At 41.9% G+C, this 19,546-nt stretch overlaps 1 protein-coding gene across 1 annotated transcript in view; it reads left to right on the top strand.

Moving 5' to 3' along the window:
• The first annotated feature begins 3,421 nt into the window (after positions 1–3,421).
• ZC2HC1A (zinc finger C2HC-type containing 1A) overlaps positions 3,422–19,546 on the top strand; it is a 32,311-nt gene continuing 16,186 nt past the window's right edge. The window contains exons 1-3 of the mRNA XM_082233969.1: positions 3,422–3,576; positions 17,431–17,507; positions 18,654–18,770. Of these exons, the coding sequence (XP_082090095.1) occupies positions 3,561–3,576; positions 17,431–17,507; positions 18,654–18,770 (210 nt within the window). The 5' untranslated portion in view covers positions 3,422–3,560. The remainder of the gene's footprint in view (positions 3,577–17,430; positions 17,508–18,653; positions 18,771–19,546) is intronic.

The raw sequence follows: 19,546 nt of genomic DNA on the forward strand, positions 1-19,546 counted from the left end.
ATGGTCCAAGATCCTCTCTATCTGACCAAGCTCTTGAATTTTTGTAGACAGGTCTTGTCCAAACACCACACACAGGTGAGGCGAATGCCCACCAGTCCTTAAAAACACTTTCCATCCTCATTTCTAGATTTGTGGAGGTGGGAGAAAATCTGGATTAAATGAAGGATTGGTGTGGGACAAAAGTGATTTCCGGGAAACACCATGGGAACATCAGACATTTTAAGGGGAGAAAAGCAACTTACAATGCACACTCAAGAAAAGTGTGGATGAGCAATAAGAAACCTTTGCTGATCTACTGCAAATCATCCAGAGATCTACCATGCATAAAACATAACCTGGTGGTACATAAAATGTGAGAAAGAATGAGAGAAGGGTCGGAAGGAAGTGAACAGCATATAGTCTCTCTTGAGGCAGACTGTTTCTCCATCAACAGATGATGTTTGCCAAAAGAAAAGATGATCAGTCTGTCTTGGAATCTCAGCACCTGACCTGCAGAACCACAACTGGAACTTTGTCTCAATCCAGTGTCTATATTCTTTTGGGATCTTAGCTTTAACTGTTGTCTTTTCACTTTATCATGGAGTGCAAGAAGCCATTTACCCTTGATACAACTCCCTTATCTTGTTAGGGTGTCCCTTTTTATCGCTAGGGTGTCCATGATAGTTCTCTTATTGCCCTGTGGGTGTGATATACTGTTTCTGTAGGATGCTTAGGTTAACTGGGGTCTGCTGACCTTCTCACACTTGCTCCATGAGCTCGTTCCTTCTTCAATCCATTCAAACCATTCTCCATTTCTGAAATCCTACAATGCCTCAGTTTCTTCACATCTCCTTGCCCTTACCCACCAATTTATCCACTTAGCAAGTCAATGACCTCTTTACTGTTTGCGGCTGCCTACCATTGTGTCTCCTGTCTTCTGCTTGTCAGCTTTATGGGGAACAGGTGTTGTTGTTGTTGTTAATTAAATTTATATACTGTCCTATACCCAATAACACCCCAACACATTTTAAAAGGCATAGGCTGTCAATCAAATCAACCAAAGGCCTGTTTAAAGGGGAATGTTTTTGCCTGGTGCCTAAAGGTGTATAATGAAGGCATACTCTGGAGGAGTTCTGTAATCTGAGGCTGCGAGGCAATCTAAGGTACATTTACCGCAAGTTCTTCAAAAATTCCAACACTGCTTCTTGGAAGACAAATATTGAAAGTGGAACCAGATCTGTCCTGGGTTTCAAAAGCAGTGTGAAGATTCCATGGCAGGGGTGTGGAACGGTGTGGGTTTGTATACCATGCACATGTTGAGACAGAAATGTGTTGCAAGGAAATATCATTTGATCTTCCAAGGAAGAGTTGTAAGCAGGGCATGTCCTTGGTAAAGGGCCGTAAGCTTGAAATGTGTAGGATTGTTTTCAAAAGAAGAAAACTAGGGCTGCCATATTTCAAACAGTGAAAATCCGGACAAAAAAGTTGTTGAGTTGCTTAAAGTTCTGAGCTTTTTTGGCAAAATTGCAAAAAAAAAGGGGGGGAGCAATTTTTGAGCTATTATGGAAAATCACCCAAAATGGCACTGCTAACGCCGGGTCGCCATACATCCAGATTTCCCCAGACATTTCTGATTTCTGCTAGGACACTGCTGCCGAATGCAGTATTCCAGATATGTCCTACCCTAAGAAACCCAGTCTGCTAGAGCACCTTTGGATATTTTCAATGGGGGGTGGGGAGTGTATGACTGTGTGTGTGCCTATTTATGTACATGGTGCTTTACTATGAAGAGGGTGAAATCTTCCTCAGGGAGCCTATAATCTGAAACCACAAGAACAATCTAAGAGACAAAAGGGAAACAAAGTGGGAGGGAAATGGAAGGAGGGATAAACGGGAAATAGTATCATTTCAGTTACCGTACATGTATTTCAACTTAATTACTACAGAAAATGGGGATTAGGTGATAGTGGGGATGTTTCGTATGCTTAATGAAAAAGGAATGTAAGCTTCATGTATGAAAACACTTCATTATTCCTCTTCACAACAAACCATCTTAGATGGAGCATGCCAGCAGTGTACACACTACATTTTTGGAGGGAGGGGAAAAACATTATTTCTCTCAACAAATTCTGGCCACTGTAATCTATCCCTCAAGGAGTTACTATTTCCAGCAACGCTTAGCAAACTACAGTGCCCAGAATGCTTTGAGGAAACTTTGTGCTTTAGATGAGCTTTGAATGTACAGTACAGTGTATCCAACTAGAAGTAGCATTTGACATTCTGGTTTGCCTACTGCATTTCTATCAGCCTCTTTGCTTTTTTAAAGTAAAACATAGTGTTCTTGGCCTCATCTCTGAAGGATATGCGAGGCCATGACGATAAATTTTATCCTACAACGCTACACACAGAAAATCCAGTTTTTTCTTTAAAAAATGTTTAGGGGTACTCTTATTTTGACTCAAGAAAATCACCATTTTATAGTTCAAATCGGGAAAAATAAATACAGTAAATGGACAAAAGTACAAAGATTCACAAAATGTTTAGGAGTATGTGTACCCCTGCATCCCCCCCCCCGAAAAAAGCACTGCCTAAAACCCTGAAGACTAGTAATGATTATTTCGCTATTGCAGCAGAGGGGTGGAAAACAATTTTCAAGACAACCACATTCAATTGCAGGAAATATTGTGGGGCCACATGCCAGCAGCAAGCAGAGAGACAGATACAAAAGGGTGCGATGCGCTGGATGTGCCTTGTTACCTTGTACATTAGACTACTTTTGAACCACACAAAGCCTACACACCTCTCTCCATCAGGGAAAGAGGCATTATCATAGCCTGTAAGCAACACCTGCTGATATTCCCTCTACTATATAACTATTAAATATGCACAATAACCCCCGCTTTTTTCATGAATCTGATTCCTCCCCCCTCCCGGCAAATCTCCTTTTAACCGCCACGCACCGCACTAATAACTTAACAGGTGCACGCCAGCAAAAAGCTGCGATTTTGATTTCTTTTCGCCACGATGCTGCTGCTGTCCCTTTAGCCTGCTGGCGTGGGGAAACCTCACACTTTTCCTCATGCCCTCCGCATACGCCCCTACGCGAATCACCCCTTGCAGAGGGAAAGATATTCCTGCGGAACATTCCTTGCATTTCTGCTCGTCACGCTGATGCAAAAGACACGGGGTGGGGGGGGGGGAAAGACGACTTCTTTTCCCCCATGTTATTATGTCTGCGTGAGAAAGAGAGAGAGAGAGAGAGACGCCTCAGGCTACCGAAAAACGTTGAGAAATAATCGTGGCGGGAGGTCGCCGCCCAAACGCCCACGGGCTGGACCGTGCTGTGAAAATCACACCCGGGCGACCTTGGAAGAAAAACCCAACGCATCCCGGGCGTCTCCAAAGGCGGCCCATCCCATGCGCACTGCGCGCGCCGCGCCGCCCACTTCCCCACCCCTCCTTGCGCCGGGAAGCCAATGGGCGCGGGGGATGCTGGCGCCGGGGAGGCGGCCGGGTTGCTACAGCAGCGGCCACACTCGCGGCAGCGGCGGGGAGCTAGAGCCTGAAGGGGCGGCGGCGCCATGGAAGAGCTGGACGGTAAGGGAGGGATGCGAGGAGACGCGGAGGAAGAAGGCCCGGGGAGGAGGCCTTCTCCGCTCAGGAAAAGGCTGCAGCCGCTGCGCGCGCGACAGAGCCTTTGTGTGTTTCTCCGGAGCTGGGAAGAAGGGAGGTGCCGGAGGGAGGCAAGAAATGGTGGCTTCCTCCGGGAAGGCGGCGGGAGAAGGTCCTTCGCCGACCCCCGAGAAGGGGCCGGGAAGGTGGGCGCAAGCCGCCTGCGTAAAGCGCCTCCGCCTCGCCTCGCCCCTTGGCCGTTTGGTGCGCTGCTGCTGCTGCTGCTCCCTTGCCCAGCCCTTCCTTTCCCTGTTTGTAGAACTCGTCGCCAAGGGGCAAGGCCAGTGCCAGATTTACGTATAAGCTAAACCAGCTATAGTTTAGGGTCCCCCCAAAAAAATTAAAGGGGAAAAAAACCCTGGATGTACATTTCCAAAATAGAAGATAAAAAAGAAATAAAATAAAACCTACATACAGCAACAGTGTTTTGTGTTCTGTGTGGACCTATTAGGTCTCCATAAATTACCATATAGCATATATTTAAGACAAAAAACAGCGACAATTTGTTGACACAGGACAGCTGGACATGTAAAGGGTCCCATTACCTTCAGTAGCTTAGGGCCTCGTCAAACCTAAATCCGGTCCTGGGCAAGATCTGCTCCTCAGAAAGGGAGGAAGGCAGGGGTGGGCTTGTTATTCTGTGAAGCTAGGCTGACTTGAAGGGTCCAGTGGGTGGATAGTCCCAGGCAGGCCGCCCTTAGGTTCTCAGGGATTTGCTTGGCAGGCTGCTGAAGCCAATAATAATAATAATAATAACAGCAGCAGCAACAGCAGTATCCCCCCCTCCCCCCAAAAAAAATGTTCAGGGGTACTCTCATTTTCCTACTCATCTTGAAACACTGCCCCTCAATGAGGCCAAACTTAGATTCACAAAATGTTTAGGGGCGTGCATCCCCCCAGAAAGAAAATCACTGAACAACAGTAATAATATAAAAGAGCGACAGCAGCAATGACTCTTCCTATCTAAAACTGACAAGTTTTAAGGTCCGAGCTTCTCAATGTTATCTTCCTTACTGCATAACTGTTTTGGTGAATCTTGTTTCTTTGAAGGTGGGGATGATGAGGTCTTTACATGCTTTAAAAAAAAAAATCAGTGCAAGACAAGAGGGGGAGGGAAGGGTGCTTTCAGGAGCATTGGGAGGGATTGCTTGTGTCATGGAAGGCATCACATAGAGGATATTGGCACAGGAAACTTGAGAGAACCATTTTTAATGCAGGTATATACTCTAGCACCCAGTGCAAGTTTTATATTTCTGTTGCAGCAGTGGGAAATGCAAGAGCGGAAGCTGGGTGGGTGGGAAGATGATTTCAGTGCCATTTGTGCGGAAAGGCCTAAAACCTTTTAGACTGGGAATGAGTCCTTTGCTGGCTTAGCATATCTCCCCCGTGGTGAAGTAGTGTTTGGCTGAGTTCTCCTGGCATGCCCATGTTTTCTCATTCCTGAGCAATGACCTTGTATGGCTAGTTTTGGCTGTGCAAGCTGAGCATTCATTGCTTTCCTAAGCCTTTAATATATCGTTTGTTTTAAAATGTTACATGTATAGTAAGTAGTTCCCTCTACTTAGCTACTCAGCATTCTTGTCACATTTAGCCAACAATATACTCATTTATTTTTGCTGTGGACAGCTGACATTCTGAGGGTTATGACAGCATTATTTTGGGCGGTTTGTCATCTGATTTATTTATTTCGCAATTCTAACAATTGCACTGAAGAAATGTTTTTTCCGACATTTATAATCTTTCACACTTACATGCACTGTGGAAGAGGAGGTGATGTTTTACTAAGAAAAACATTTAGATAACTAGAACTAAACAATCTGACCTCAGTAAAGAATTGAAAATGGTAGCCCTTTAAGACAATTTCCCACTTGGACTGCACTCCTCTGCTTAAATCCCATTAAAACTGATGCTCACTGAAGGATTCTAGTTATTGTCTTGAAGCTACTTGCAGAAGCACTTCTGCATCTTAATGTCTGAAAACATGAGGATTTTTGTATATGCCTACTTCTTGTTAAAAGCAAGATGTTCCAGAATTATTGGCTTATGCAGGTCTTCATTTTACATTTAGGGTGTATACACTGCTGCATGCAGGTTCTGCTTGCAAACATCCCTAGACATTTGGTTAGCCAATGGGAAGACAGAGTGCTGGGCTATATGGGTCTTTGGCCTGAACCAGCAGGCGATTCTTTTGTTCTTACAGGTTCTCTAGAACCTGTTCTTACTAGAGAGCCAGTGTGGTGTAGTGGTTAAGAGCGGTGGTCTTGTAATCTGGGGAACCGGGTTCGCGTCTCCGCTCCTCCACATGCAGCTGCTGCGTGACCTTGGGCTAGTCACACTTCTTTGAAGTCTCTCAGCCCCACTCACCTCACAGAGTGTTTGTTGTGGGGGAGGAAGGGAAAGGAGAATGTTAGCCACTTTGAGACTCCTTCGGGTAGTGATAAAGCGGGGTATCAAATCCAAACTCCTCTTCTTCTTCTTACAATTAAAAAACCAATATTCGTAGTAAGAATAGCTGCAGGGGAACAAAAACAAGAGAAGTAATTGAGGTAATCTGTGGTTCCTAGTTGAGAACCAACAAACCAGCCCTAGCAATAAAACATTAAGGGAGCCATCCTACTGCCAGATTCAGCAAGGTGAGCAGGTTAGGATCTAGTGCCTTATCTCCTTCATCCTTGGCTCAGTCAGAGTAAGTCCTGAAAAAGAGAGGGGGCGGGGCATGGCAGAGACAGGACTAGAGGGGTGGGGTCTGGATCCTAAACTCACTCAGCTTGGTCATGTGACCTTGCAACCTGACATAAATTAAGCTGGCAAAAAAGTACAGCGGTACGCTTCAGGTTACATACGCTTCAGGTTATAGACTCCGCTAACCCAGAAATATTACCTCGGGTTAAGAAGTTTGCTTCAGGATGAGAACAGAAATCGTGCAGCGGCGGCACAGCAGCAGCAGGAGGCCCCATTAGCTAAAGTTGTGCTTCAGGTTAAGAACAGTTTCAGGTTAGAACAGACCTCCAGAATGAATTAAGTTCTTAACCCAAGGTACCACTGTATAGTGTAACTCAAACACTATTTTAAAGACTTCTTTTCCCTCTGCCAGCAGCAACCCTGCAACTGAACAGAGTTTGGATCTGGTGTAACTTTACACCAGCTTAATTTACACCGGCTTCTTGTGTAGAGGATTGCTACCTAAGCCCAACACAACAGTACTAAATGCTAATCAGATTACCATAGTTAAAACAGTTTAGATGTACAACTAAGGCAATAGTTGCAGACCTAACATGATAAAATAAAATAACTTAAGCCATGCAAATCACAGCACATTTTGTAGTAGCATAACAAATGGTCTCTTACATTACCTACTTTCACTCTAGTGGCCTCTATTGAGATTTAGGGGTGGTGAAAGGGGGCAAAAGAGTGGCACAGCCTCTTCAGGGGCATTGAAACCGTGGCTTCTCTAGTGGGGGATAGTTTTCTCTTTCATGTAAAAGAATGAAGTACTGCTATTATTAGAAATTTTAGTTGTTTCACGCATTCTAGGCATATGTGTACATACCCTTCAGAAAAGGAAATGTTTTGGCATTTTCAAACAACCCCCTACATCTTTTCAGGGCTGTCGCTCAGCTAAAAAAAATAAATTGTAGGTTAATTGTGAGTTTTCATCCTTTCAATTCTACTGAAATATAAAACTCAATAAAGCAATGATTCCAAATAAAAATACTTCCTTTCTTCTTTTTGTTTATTAAATTTGTCAGTCATTTTGTAGTTCTCAGGAAACCCAAAGGGACTTACAACTAAGCAGACAGACAATAAACGTCACATAGATACATTAAAACCAATAGGAAAAAGAAATACATTAAAAAAAAATCCTATCCACCTCAAAAATGCCACAAATAATTAAAAGCCAAAGGCCTGGTTATAGAGGGAAGTTTTTGCCTGGGGCCTAAAGGTAAATAATGATGGTGCCAGGTGAGCCTTCCGGGGGAGAATATTCTACAAATGGGGAGCAACCCTCTGGACCTCTTGTGGAGGGGGCACACAAAAGAGAGCCTCAGATGATGATCACGGTCTGGGTTGATTCATAAGGGGAGAGGCAGCCCTTCAAGTATTGCACCCCTGAGCCTTTTGAGTCTTTATATGTAAAAACCAGAACTTTGAATTGGGCCCACAAACTAATTGGCAGCCAGTGCAAGTCAGACTCAGACTGGTGTTATATGTTCAGGAAACCTCTCATCCATCCTATCTATGCCTCAGTCTAACCTGGATTGAGCTTCAGTTTATTGGCTCTCCAGTCCATTACCGAGGCAAGAACGATCCAGCAGATGTACTGCTACACCCGCAGGTGTAAAGGAGAAGTGTGCCATCAGCATAATGCTGACAAAGTACTCCAAAACTCAGTGGTTTCATGTATCACCCTCTAGAAACGACCATCCAAGTAGGACTGGAACCACCGCAAAGCAGTGCCGACCCCTCCTAACTCAGATAGCCACTCCAGAAGGATAACATGGCTGAGGTCAAGGAGCATTAACAGGGGCACAATTCCCCTGTCTTCCAACAGAGGTCATACAGGGTGACCAAAGCAGTTTCTGTGTCGAAACCAGGCCTAAATCCCAATGGAAATGCATCTAGAAAACCAGTTTCCTCTTTACTGCAGTTCCACCACATATGGTAGAGATCTCCTTCTACCTCTCCACATTTCCAACATTTCTTGTTTTTCATTCTGTACATCTTTGCCAGTTTTACCGGCGTGAGGTACCACCTGTAAATCATCTGGTCAGATGGTCATCTGGTCTTGGCTTTTAGGTGATGTATGCATATTTTGCAGCAACACCACCTTAACAGAGATCTTTCCTCCAGCATAAGAGAGAGAGAAAAGCCTGATTATATTCGATGATTCCTGTCCCCATGGCTAAGATGTATGTATTATGTGTATATGTGTAAATCAGGGGAGTCGTCTTAATGAGTCAAAATACTCATGATTTAATGAAACACTGCACTCCTATCTCTTTAAGAACGTTAATGTAAAACTTCAGTTTATTGCTGCCACAACCACATTGCTCAAGTTTAGCTAAGGGTGTACCCTTGTCAAGGAGGCCATAAATAGTCCTTTGCTTCACATTGTTGATAAGCACATTTTTGTAGCAATATACTTTTAGTGTTTCTGTGGTGGGTTGTTGCAGAAAACTAAGGATTGAAGTGTGCAGCTGCAGTAAAGGGTTGCAGAGTGTCTGCTTTGCATTTAGAAAGTCCAGAATTCATTATCCAGGTAGAGGTGGGAATGTTTCCTCTTTGAAACCCCAAATAGTTGCTTCTAGTCAGTGTAAACAGTTCTGAGCTATATGGTCCAGTGACCTGATTGAAGATAAGGCAGCTATGTTTATGTTCCAAGTAGCTGTTGCAATAAAGTAAGTTATTGCAAGATTTACATGGAGCTGTATTGGAGAGGTGGCTGTAGTGATGTTAGCATTGTGGCTTCATTACAGGCTCCCGGAACGCTTTGTTGCACTGATGTAAAGTGATGTGTGCACACTCCGTTGTTATCCTGGCCACCTATACTAGTCAGTTTTAAATACAGACCACACGTCATTCTTATACAGAAAAGTGTCAGCAGCATGACTAACCACCATCACGCCATACAGCCACTCTTAACACAGGTTAAGAGAAGGGCATGAGAAAGGACAGGGGCAACACTTGGAAAGTAAAGCCACATGGTTCTGTCACACCAGAGCATTGGCTGCTACCCTGCAGTACAGTGGTACCTCGGGTTAATTACTTAATTCGTTCCGGAGGTCCGTTCTTAACCTGAAACTCTTCTTAACCTGAAGCACTACTTTAGCTAATGGGGCCTCCTCCTGCTGCTGCTGCGCCGCTACTGCATGATTTCTGTTCTCATCCTGAAGCAAAAGTTCTTAACCCGAGGTAATATTTCTGGGTTAGCAGAGTCTGTAACCTGAAGCGTATGTAACCCGAGGTACCACTTTAGTAGTAATAACACTACCCTGGCAGTAGACAATAAGACATCTAGCAGCAAATCCAACAAGTAATAGTTGGCAATAGCAAGCTACAAGGGGCATCATACAGGAGTTGTATCTTGGCAATCTTCTAGGAGTACAGCTCAGTATTCTACAATGAGCTTCTCACAGGCTTCTCACAGATGCCCACCTTTGCTCTTTCTTGACTTGGTTGCTCATACACATGATGATCTGTGCTTCAGTGATGCACTCTTAGAGGTTGAGCTTCTTTGCCAGAGTTACGCTGCTTAAAAAAATATTCAGACAACTAAAACACTCAGGCCACACATGTGCTGGCTATTCAGCCAAAATGTGATAGGAAAGACTGGGACATGAGAAAAGGAGACCTAGTAACATTGGACAAAATGGGATGGCGTGGACAGGAAGCAGGCGGCCCAGTAAGTGCTTTAAAAGACAAAGTACTTAATCTGTAGTGATGAATATAATTGTTCTGGCTAGTCTAGCGTTGACTGCTCTGACTGATGGAGCGTGGATCTTCTGCTTCATATTGTGCCCTAGAAAATTATTCACCAGTAGCTAATGCTGGAGAAGGGATTCTGCTATTCCTCATTCTTTCAGCCTTTATTGACCACTGTCTGCGAATCTAGGATTAGAGAACAGTCTTTCAGTACTTTTCCTTAAAAAATTGGTGCTGAAGTTTTCTGGGAATGAAATTATAATAGACTATTTATGGAATGTGTCAAATTTCTTAGTTTTAAAAAAACTTGTGGGACTTGCCAGCTGGATAACACTTAGGTTGCAAACTCAAGCACGGCCTCTTGATAACTAGAAATACAACTAATCTTAAAAAGATGGTAGCACAACAGAATAAAATTTAATCCTGTTGAAGAAATGCAGATAATTGGACTAGTGCTTTCTGCAGTAATCCCTTAAGCAGTTTTGCCATAGATCATTACTGTTTTAATGATTTATCTCATTTTATTTTTCTCCTTGGAGACTTGCTACTCTGTAGGGTATTGATGCATGTTGAAATGTAAAGCTTATCTTAATATGAGATTTGTGCAGATTCTTGGTGTTGATTGTATGAAGAGCTTATTAGGCATATTGCTTCAATACTGCTTCAAACTTTTTTTTCTTAATGCAGGTTCTTTAATATATGTCTATGTAGAATGAACTAATTAACCATGGGGAATTAAACACTGGGTGGTAAGGTCTTGTATAGTCATACCTAATGTTATGGATGCTTCAGGTTATGTATTTTCAGGCTGTGGACCATGGGAAAACCCGGAAGTACTGGAACGGGTTCCTTCCGGGGTTCACCACATGCCCAGAAGTGCTAAATTGCGCTATGCGCAGAAACGCCAAGTCACACAGACTTCAGGATGTGAATGCTGCGGGTTGCAGACGTGCCTCCGTCACGGATTATGTCCGCAACCTGAGGTTCCACTATATAGGTTTCCCCAGTGTCCCGCCCCCCTTTTATTTACATAAGTGTTCATTGGAGTAAGATGACTAAAACTGATTTATCAGGGTAGCTGATAAGTCACTGCAGTGTGTGAGAAAGCAAAAATAATATGAGGAATTTATGGCACAAAATGGTGATCAAACCAGGTTATACACAATATATTTTATGTTTTAAAATTAACAAAGCAACTTTCCATCAAGAACATGGTACCCAATGGCCTCTAGGCATTGTTGGGTGGAATCTACACACATATAAAAAACGCTGTGGAAATCCTTTTTCAAAAAACATTTTGAAAAATATATTGAATTTGCCTTGGCTTATTGTCATCTAGTGTCACATTTATGTATTGCACTTTACAACACACTTAAAATGTTTTATTTTCGGCTGTATGGCTGAGTCTCTGAACTACAGTTCCCATGAGCCCTAATCATTGGCCATGCTGGGAGTGGTAATCCAAGAGCAGATGGAGGGCATCATGTGGTCCAGACTAGATGTCTCCACTTGATGCAACCATGTGCAAAGAACAGGGCTTCTTCCGTGTGTTTTTTATCTATTCGGCTGTATTTGTGTTCTATTTAATTATAAATAAAACCTCCAAGCTCTTTATTTTTAATAATTCTGTAAAAAAAGAAATTGCAGTTACAAATTGTTATTCAGGGGCAATAAAAAATGCATCTCTTTGCTTCAGTGTTCAAAACTCTCATTGTTCTAGGAGCATTTTGCGACTGGGAATTTCATTAGCGCAAGCAGTTTCTGAGCTCTGGGCGCAGTGCTGCGCCTAAGATTTCAGATTAAAACTGGAATGGAGGGAAAGGAAGACCTTTTTCTGCTTCCCAGCTACTCTCTGAAGACTGGAGAAGATACCCTCTTAATAATTTTAGGGGGTTGGGCAGAGGAAGAACTAGAGCATGTGAAAAATGAACATAATATTTTAGCTGCAATTCATTCATTTTCAGCTTTGTATTGGTACTAAAAAAGCACACCTAGACATTCCATTGTTGCGCGCATAACATAGGTTTAAGGTGCCACTTAGCTCCTAGCTTTCACATCTCATTTTTTAACACTGGTTTCCTCAATTGTGAAAGTTAAATAAAGATACATTATGCATAATTATGAAAGTTACAATACCACTGTACTTCTTTTTTCTGTCTTTTCTGGTTTTCCTTGCTATCTAGGTCACTACTGTACTTGTTAAATGTCACAGTCGTTTAAGGATGCTATGGAATTGGCCTGGGGTTTTTTAAAGTGACCATCTATTCAAAGCTTTCTCAGTTTCTGACCTTCAACTTTGCCTTCTAGTACATTGCAACTCCAGTCTTTATTTAAGATATTTTTACCTTGTCTTTTGAACTTATTTAGCATACAACAACTACATTCAGAGAAAACTATAGCAGGGAACACAGGACCACTAACCAGCGTTTTTCTGAAGTGTTGAATTGGAGTCCAATCCATATACTGTATTGTAATTGGTATGCATGCTTGACATATATATAAATACAGTGCTTCCCCCCCCCCCTAAAAAATGTATAGGGGTACTCTCATTCTGTCTGAGACTCAGGAAACGAGGCCGCCATTGGGGGTAGCAACGGAACTGATGATTCTCTGTGCTAGAGAAGAAACTTAAAATTTTAATTTTTTTAGTTTCTTCTCCCATTAGATTCACAAAATGTTTAGGGGTATGCGTACCCCTATGCCACCCCCCCTCGAAAAAATCACTGCACAAATATATCTGAAAGGTATGTAAAGATGATAAATAAAGATGCAGGATTGAATGGCAATAAAATATTTATCATTATCCATTCAAAACAGTTTCCTTCATTACATACACAAAGGAAAGATGAGTTCCCATTAATTATATTTTTGATTACTGATAGCTGAGTCAGGAAGTGCCAGCAGCATATTTATTGAAAAACGCTCATGAAGTCAGTACGAGGAAGCCAGCTTCCAAGTACTGATCTTTGTGTCATTCTTTGTATATTCTTTTCCAGGACTTCTTTGAGAGGTGAATTGCTTCATGTTGCAAAAACAAATATCAGAAAATGCCTTGAAGCGTACATGCATAATTAAATACCACTGAGAGGGAATAGGGCCAGTGATATCTTTTCTTTCATTGATCTTGTATAGACTCACAAGAGCACGCAGTAGCAAGATTGCTGCCATTGATCCGCTACCCATGATATTCGGTTGAGCTGTTTGTAGATACACTCTGCTCCTGTTACACTGCTTCTGCGAGGCTAGGTGTTCTTCCATACCCGATACATCAGTCTTGTGCGTAGTTATTATCATTTTGGTTCTGTAAGTGATGGCACTTGAATAAATGTATCAGAATTATAATATAGGATGTTATATGATGATGATGATGATAAGTGGTACTTTGCTATGTGAAACAAAGATGGATTAACAGCACTGGCGGTCTGCTGCTGTATGCAGATTGAATGTGAAGTCGAATTTCTTTGCTATTATATCTGTTAATAAAAGCCTGTGAGACTTCCTGGTATGGCCAACCGGAGTCAAACCTAACCTCCACGCCCCCTTTTTCTTTGTTAAGTCTCTCAATGAAGGCTTACAGGATGTTGGATCTTATTGATTGTGTAATTCAGCCTTGTAAATAAACTCACAAAAGTTATTAGCCTGCAGCAGCAGCAGCAGCAGCAGCAACAACAACAACAACAATACTAGAGACTCCTGCAGCACCATGCTGTAATTCTATGCTGGGTGCAGAGTGGAGGGTTTCCCTCCTCTGGAAGCCAGCTTTTACTTCTGTGCAGGTTGCAGAGGGAGGATGCATGCAGTTCCAGGTTGCCTGTGCCTCCCAGGAAAGTGCTTAAATATAATAATAATAATAATAATAATAATAATAATAATAATAATAAATTTTATTTATACCCCGCCCTCCCCAGCCGAAGCTGGGCTCAGGGTGGTTAACAACAATCAAAATAATCCAACATTCTACGAACCTTTCATTATAAAAATTAATTAAAATCAAATTGATGGCAACCATTAAACAAAATTCTGTGCAGATTGCCAGCGGAGGGGGTCAGGCTGCGCCCTGACCAAAGGCCTGGTGGAACAGCTCTGTCTTACAGGCCCTGCGGAAAGATGTGAGGTCCTGCAGGGCCCTAGTCTCTTGTGACAGAGCTTTCCACCAGATTGGAGCCGCGGCCGAGAAAGCCCTGGCTCTAGTTGAGGCCAGCCTAACCTCCCTGTGGTCTGGGATCTTCAGGATGTTTTTATTTGCAGACCGTAAGTTCTTCTGTGGGACATACCAGGAGAGGCGGACACATATAAAGTGTCATCAAGCTAACTTTAAATAAAGAAGCTTATTCAAGCTTGCAAAAGGACGTGGCTTTGCACTGAGTCATACCATTAGTCCCTATAGCTAATAATAATAATAATAATAATAATAATAATAATAATAATAATAATAATCCTTTATTGTCACTCCTGTGTGCAGTGAAATTAACCCCCCCACACATACACTCAGTCTTGTTTGCGCTCTGTGTGCTTGTCAGAAGTCAATTACACCACTATTTTTCCCCCATTCAGCAGCCCACCAGCCCACGGATAAAAACTGTTCTTTAACCTGTTGGTGCAGCTGACTATATTTTTGTATATATACCTTCTGCCCGAAGGTAGAAGATTAAAGAAGTGCTGGCCAGGGTGTGAGTCGTCCCTAAGAATTTTCCTCGCTCTCCTGAGCTCAGTACTATCTGCTACACTGACTGGCAGCAACTCTCAAGGGTTTTAGACCATCTTGGCTGTGTGTCCTAGACCTAGAAGACCTGCCCCCTGCCCTGAAGGCCTTTTCCCACGTGGTCTGGGAGGGCAGGGCCTTGACTGACTCCAGCTTCAAAAGCTGAGTCTGGTGAACGGACTATTGGGCTGTGGCATTATTTAGCATATTTTGTTGGGTGGAGGTTGTTGCTGTTGTTGCTGTTAATTTGTATCTTACAATTGTATCTTATGTGGAATTTGTTCAATTTGGTTGTGTACTTTTCAGTGTTTTATTTATTGTTTATGGCTACTTTGTTATGCCTGTAGTTTTATGTATGTTGTGAGCCACTTTGAGCATGGTTTGGGCTTTGCGAAAGCAGCATACAAATAAAATGATTGATTGATTGATTGATTGAAACAGTTTCCATGGGGAGGAAACCCTGTGGCTGTATGTCTAGAGGGTTCTAGATTATGAGAACGTGCAACTTTTCTTTCTGATGGTCTTTTTATTTGTATTTTAAAAACCTACTTTTTAAAAAGTCCATGCATATATGAACTTAATGAGAAAAACGAGACAATAATTGTTTCTTGTACATTTTAAAAGAGAATGACTTTTCTCTTTCTGTTGCTCAGTTGAAGCACAAAGGAAATAATTCAATTTCCTAATAGATTACTTTTTTTTCCTTTTTGTAAATACAGCTGTAGTTGATTGGACAGCTGCCAAGAACAGTAGTTCACTCATATAGGGAGACTGAACAAAAAGTAGTACGGCTGCAACAATACAACACTATTTGTTGAGTGTTCTGTAGTGCTGTACATTGTCATTATGCTATTAGCACAAAACAGAACCAGCACTGACATGGGCAAGGGAGGGCAGTAGCTCCTTTGAGTCCCATTTGTAATGATTCTAACTGACATCAAATCAGGACTATATGCCAGGACCTGCCTGTCCTCCTGGCCTGGATGCTGTCATTTACTCTGCTCTTGGATTTAATCTATGGGGAAGGAGTAGGGGTAGGAGATGTTCTTTATCAAGAGAAGAGAGCCAGTGCCACTGCTGACATTGGTGAGGAGTTGCTGCTCTTGTCAGTGAGGCAATTGAGGAATTTGTAGGACCTTACATTTTTGGCAGAGTTTGACTTCCAGTAAGTATTGGGGCCGTTCAGGTCTGCCACAACTACTATGTCTCTCCTTTTTGAATGTTCGGTAATCTGCTGTAGGAAGGTATCATTCAAGTCTTTAGTCTGGAGTGAAGGTCTATAGCAGACACTCACAGTAAGGTCACTGTTGTTTCCCTCTCCTACAGTTTTTATCCCATGCACTCTCAAACTGCATTCCTTGCTCTAAGTCATGGATTTCTTCACAACTGTACACATCCATTACATATAATGCTACTTCTCCTTCTTTCCTGTTTGGGCTATTTCTTTTGAATAGGCCATATACCCCTCAATTCTTACATTCCAGTCATTGATGTCATCCCACCAGGTTTCAGTAATGCCTATTAGATCATATTTGTCATCCTGTATTGAGGGTTCAAATTCATCTTATTTGTTTTCCATTCTCTGTGCACTGGTATAGAGACAACTGATACCATAAGTCATTCCAGTACAGCTGCTTCCTTCTTGTAGTTTCCTGCCCTTTAAGAGGTTTCTCAGCAGAGGAACTTTTATAATATGTGGTTCTGATATAGTTATTGTGTATTGGTACAATATTTTAGTACATTGTCACAGGCAATTTTAATTGGGAATTTGGCTAATATTTGATGATGATCTAATGAGTGATTTTATTGGGGGGGGGGAGTCCTCTCAACAAAAGGATCGTCCTGTATCTAGAGTTTTGCTGGCAATCTCAATACAGAATCCATAAATGAAATGTAAAAGGAGGATGATAAGCTTTTTCTTTTTCTCTTCTTTGCTATTTACATTGTCTGGGTTGAGGTAATGAATAGTAATATTTAGACATTTGCTTGAAATACCGATGAAGGCTTCTGGCCTTCTTTGCTGTCAGTATAGTTGATTTTTATGCTGCTTCATTTAAAATGAACAAAAAGATTTGAATGCTTATCTAGTCATTGTTTTCTGCTGAACAGAAAACACGGTCTTATTCAATGTACAAAACTATGCAACACCTCATTGATAGGCCTTGTTTCTGTCCATAGTTTAATTTTTTTAAATGAGTGTATTGTCTGGTGGAGTTGTGTGCTAAAAATTATTTATTGATGTAGACAATTTCTTGCATATCTAGCCTCTTTTATTCAGCTCCTCCAAAATATTACACAGCAGTGCAGTTCTTCAGATACTGTTTGATTCTATTTTATAATGGTAGGATTTCAGTGTTAGAAACTAGGGGCACTGTCCCAATCAATAATTAGATCACTAAAGACCATAGATTTCCACAGGTTTTCTATTCCTGCTCATGGAAGGAAAAACTTTTAATGTTCCCATGTGAAAAATGCAGATCATTTCACTCTCTGCAGGCAATTTTATGAATGACTCCTGTGAGCTCTATTATAATTAAGGCCTGACTTTATTGTAGTTTAATTTTTAGCAATTTACAGAAAGCATAAATATAATTGAAGATTAAGAGTTAAGTAGGAATTGCAATGCCATAATGTATGTCTGTGTTTCTTTTAAGATAACGGAAGTGTGGGACCAGCTGAAGATCTTTTACCATGCAAGATTTGTGGGAGGACTTTTTTCCCAAATGCATTAGTGAGTATAAAAGTCAGGTGACTTAAAAACATGTTCATGTCTAAACCTTCATTTAAAAGTGAAGCTATTGTGCCAATTTGAATTGTTTTATTTAATTAATTGGTGGAACTTGTATACTACTTAATTGTAAATACATTTAAGCAGTTATCACTGGTTACAGACATAGTTGGTTTTGTTCCTAATAATATGGGCTGCATTCAGACGTGGGGTTTATTGCCCATATTATTCAGATGTGGGGTGGCTGTGTGATGATGATGATGATGATGATGATGGTAATAATAATAATAATAATAATAATAATAATAATTTGTTATTCATACCCCGCCCATCTGGCTGGGTTGTCCCAGCCACTTGGGGCAGCTTCCAACACATAAAAAAGTAATAATAAAACATAATAGAACATTAATAGTAACAATCTGGTCCAATATAAAAGTCACAATAACTTTAAAATAAACAACTTATATCACACAAAGCAACATTCCAGCAATCCATCAGAATCTAATAGTAAACAGTTAAATTAAACACCAGCAAATAATAATTAAGCAGTTCACACTTATCAGCCACAAGAAATAATTACCAGTCTATAATCAGAAAACAAAACAGCAAATCACAATGCATAAAATACCACAAAACGTACAAAACCATGTAAAAAGATCAAATTGAGAAACAAAGACACACAACTTATAAAACTATTTTTTAAAAAATTTAAATCCCTGACCATGAAATTGCAAGAAAATGACAGCACAAAACTCATGATTTTCAAAATGGATTTTTTTATGGAAACAATTAATATGGAAATGAGCACTGAACTTCATCTAGATTTCCAGGAATGACTTTTGTATCGTGTAGATGATCACATAAAGATAAGGAAATGTTGGGGAGCCAGAGTAAAGTGTCGTATGAATGCAGCCTTGGTCAGTATTAATGAATCTATTCATAAAAGTCCTGAGTACATTATGGGATGGATTTGCTTTTGAAACCTCAACTTTGTTTTATACTATTGAATAAGGTGGGATGGTGAAGAATACATATAAGTTTTATCCTGCCACGTCTCCCTGCTTATTTGATGGGATGGAAAGTAGGAGGAGGGGAGGAAACCTGCTTTCGAAATATAAATGTTGTGTTTCTTTCCTCTTCTACTTGTAGAAGAAGCATGTTCCCATTTGCCAAAGAGCTGCTAATAAAAAAAGAAAAGCATTTGACTCCAGCAGACAGAGAGCGGAGGGAACTGATATTTCCACTGTCAAACCTCTGAAGCCACGGGTAGGTACTACAGCATAGACTATTCAATTTTTTTAGACAACTGTATGTCCATGGGCATGTACCGTATTTTTCGCCCTATAGGACGCACCTTTCCCCTCCAAAAATGAAGGGGAAATGTGTGTGCGTCCTATGGGGCAAATACAGGCTTTCGCTGAAGCTTGGAGAGCGAGAGGGGTTGGTGCGCACCGACCCCTCTCGCTCTCCAGGCTTCAGGAAGCTATCAGCAAGCCTGGGGAGCCCGCGGGAGTTCCTGCAGGGCTCCCTAGGCTGTGGATAGCAGCCTGCCGCCCGGCACGCAGAGCGCCCTTAAGCAGAGCGCCCTTCGCGCCGGGCAGACATCCGCAGCGTGGGGAGCCCTGCGGGAGTTCCCAAAGGGCTCCCCACACTGCGGATAGCAGCCTGCCGCCCGGCGCACAGAACACCCTTAAGCAGAGCGCCCCTCGCGCCGGGCAGACATCTGCCAGCCCCACAAGCTCGGGGACAGCGGGGAGGCGCAGCGCCGCCATACCGCTGTTCTCCGACGTGGTTTGGGGGGGATAAAGGAAAAAAAAATTCCTTTATTCCCCCCCCCCAAAAAAAACTAGGTGCGTCCTATGGGACGGAGCGTCCTGTGGGACGAAAAATACGGTAGTTCAATTATTAGCTGCATGTGCATGATGACTTTGGAAGTTTATTTATAACAATCTATAGGATATAATAAATTTAGCAGGGGAGTGGTAATTGCCGTAATCGGCATACATTGCACAATATCCTAGCTGGGATTGAATTTAAATATT

Source organism: Podarcis vaucheri (assembly GCF_965113315.1).
Source record: "Podarcis vaucheri genome assembly, chromosome: 8".
NCBI lineage: Eukaryota > Metazoa > Chordata > Lepidosauria > Squamata > Lacertidae > Podarcis > Podarcis vaucheri.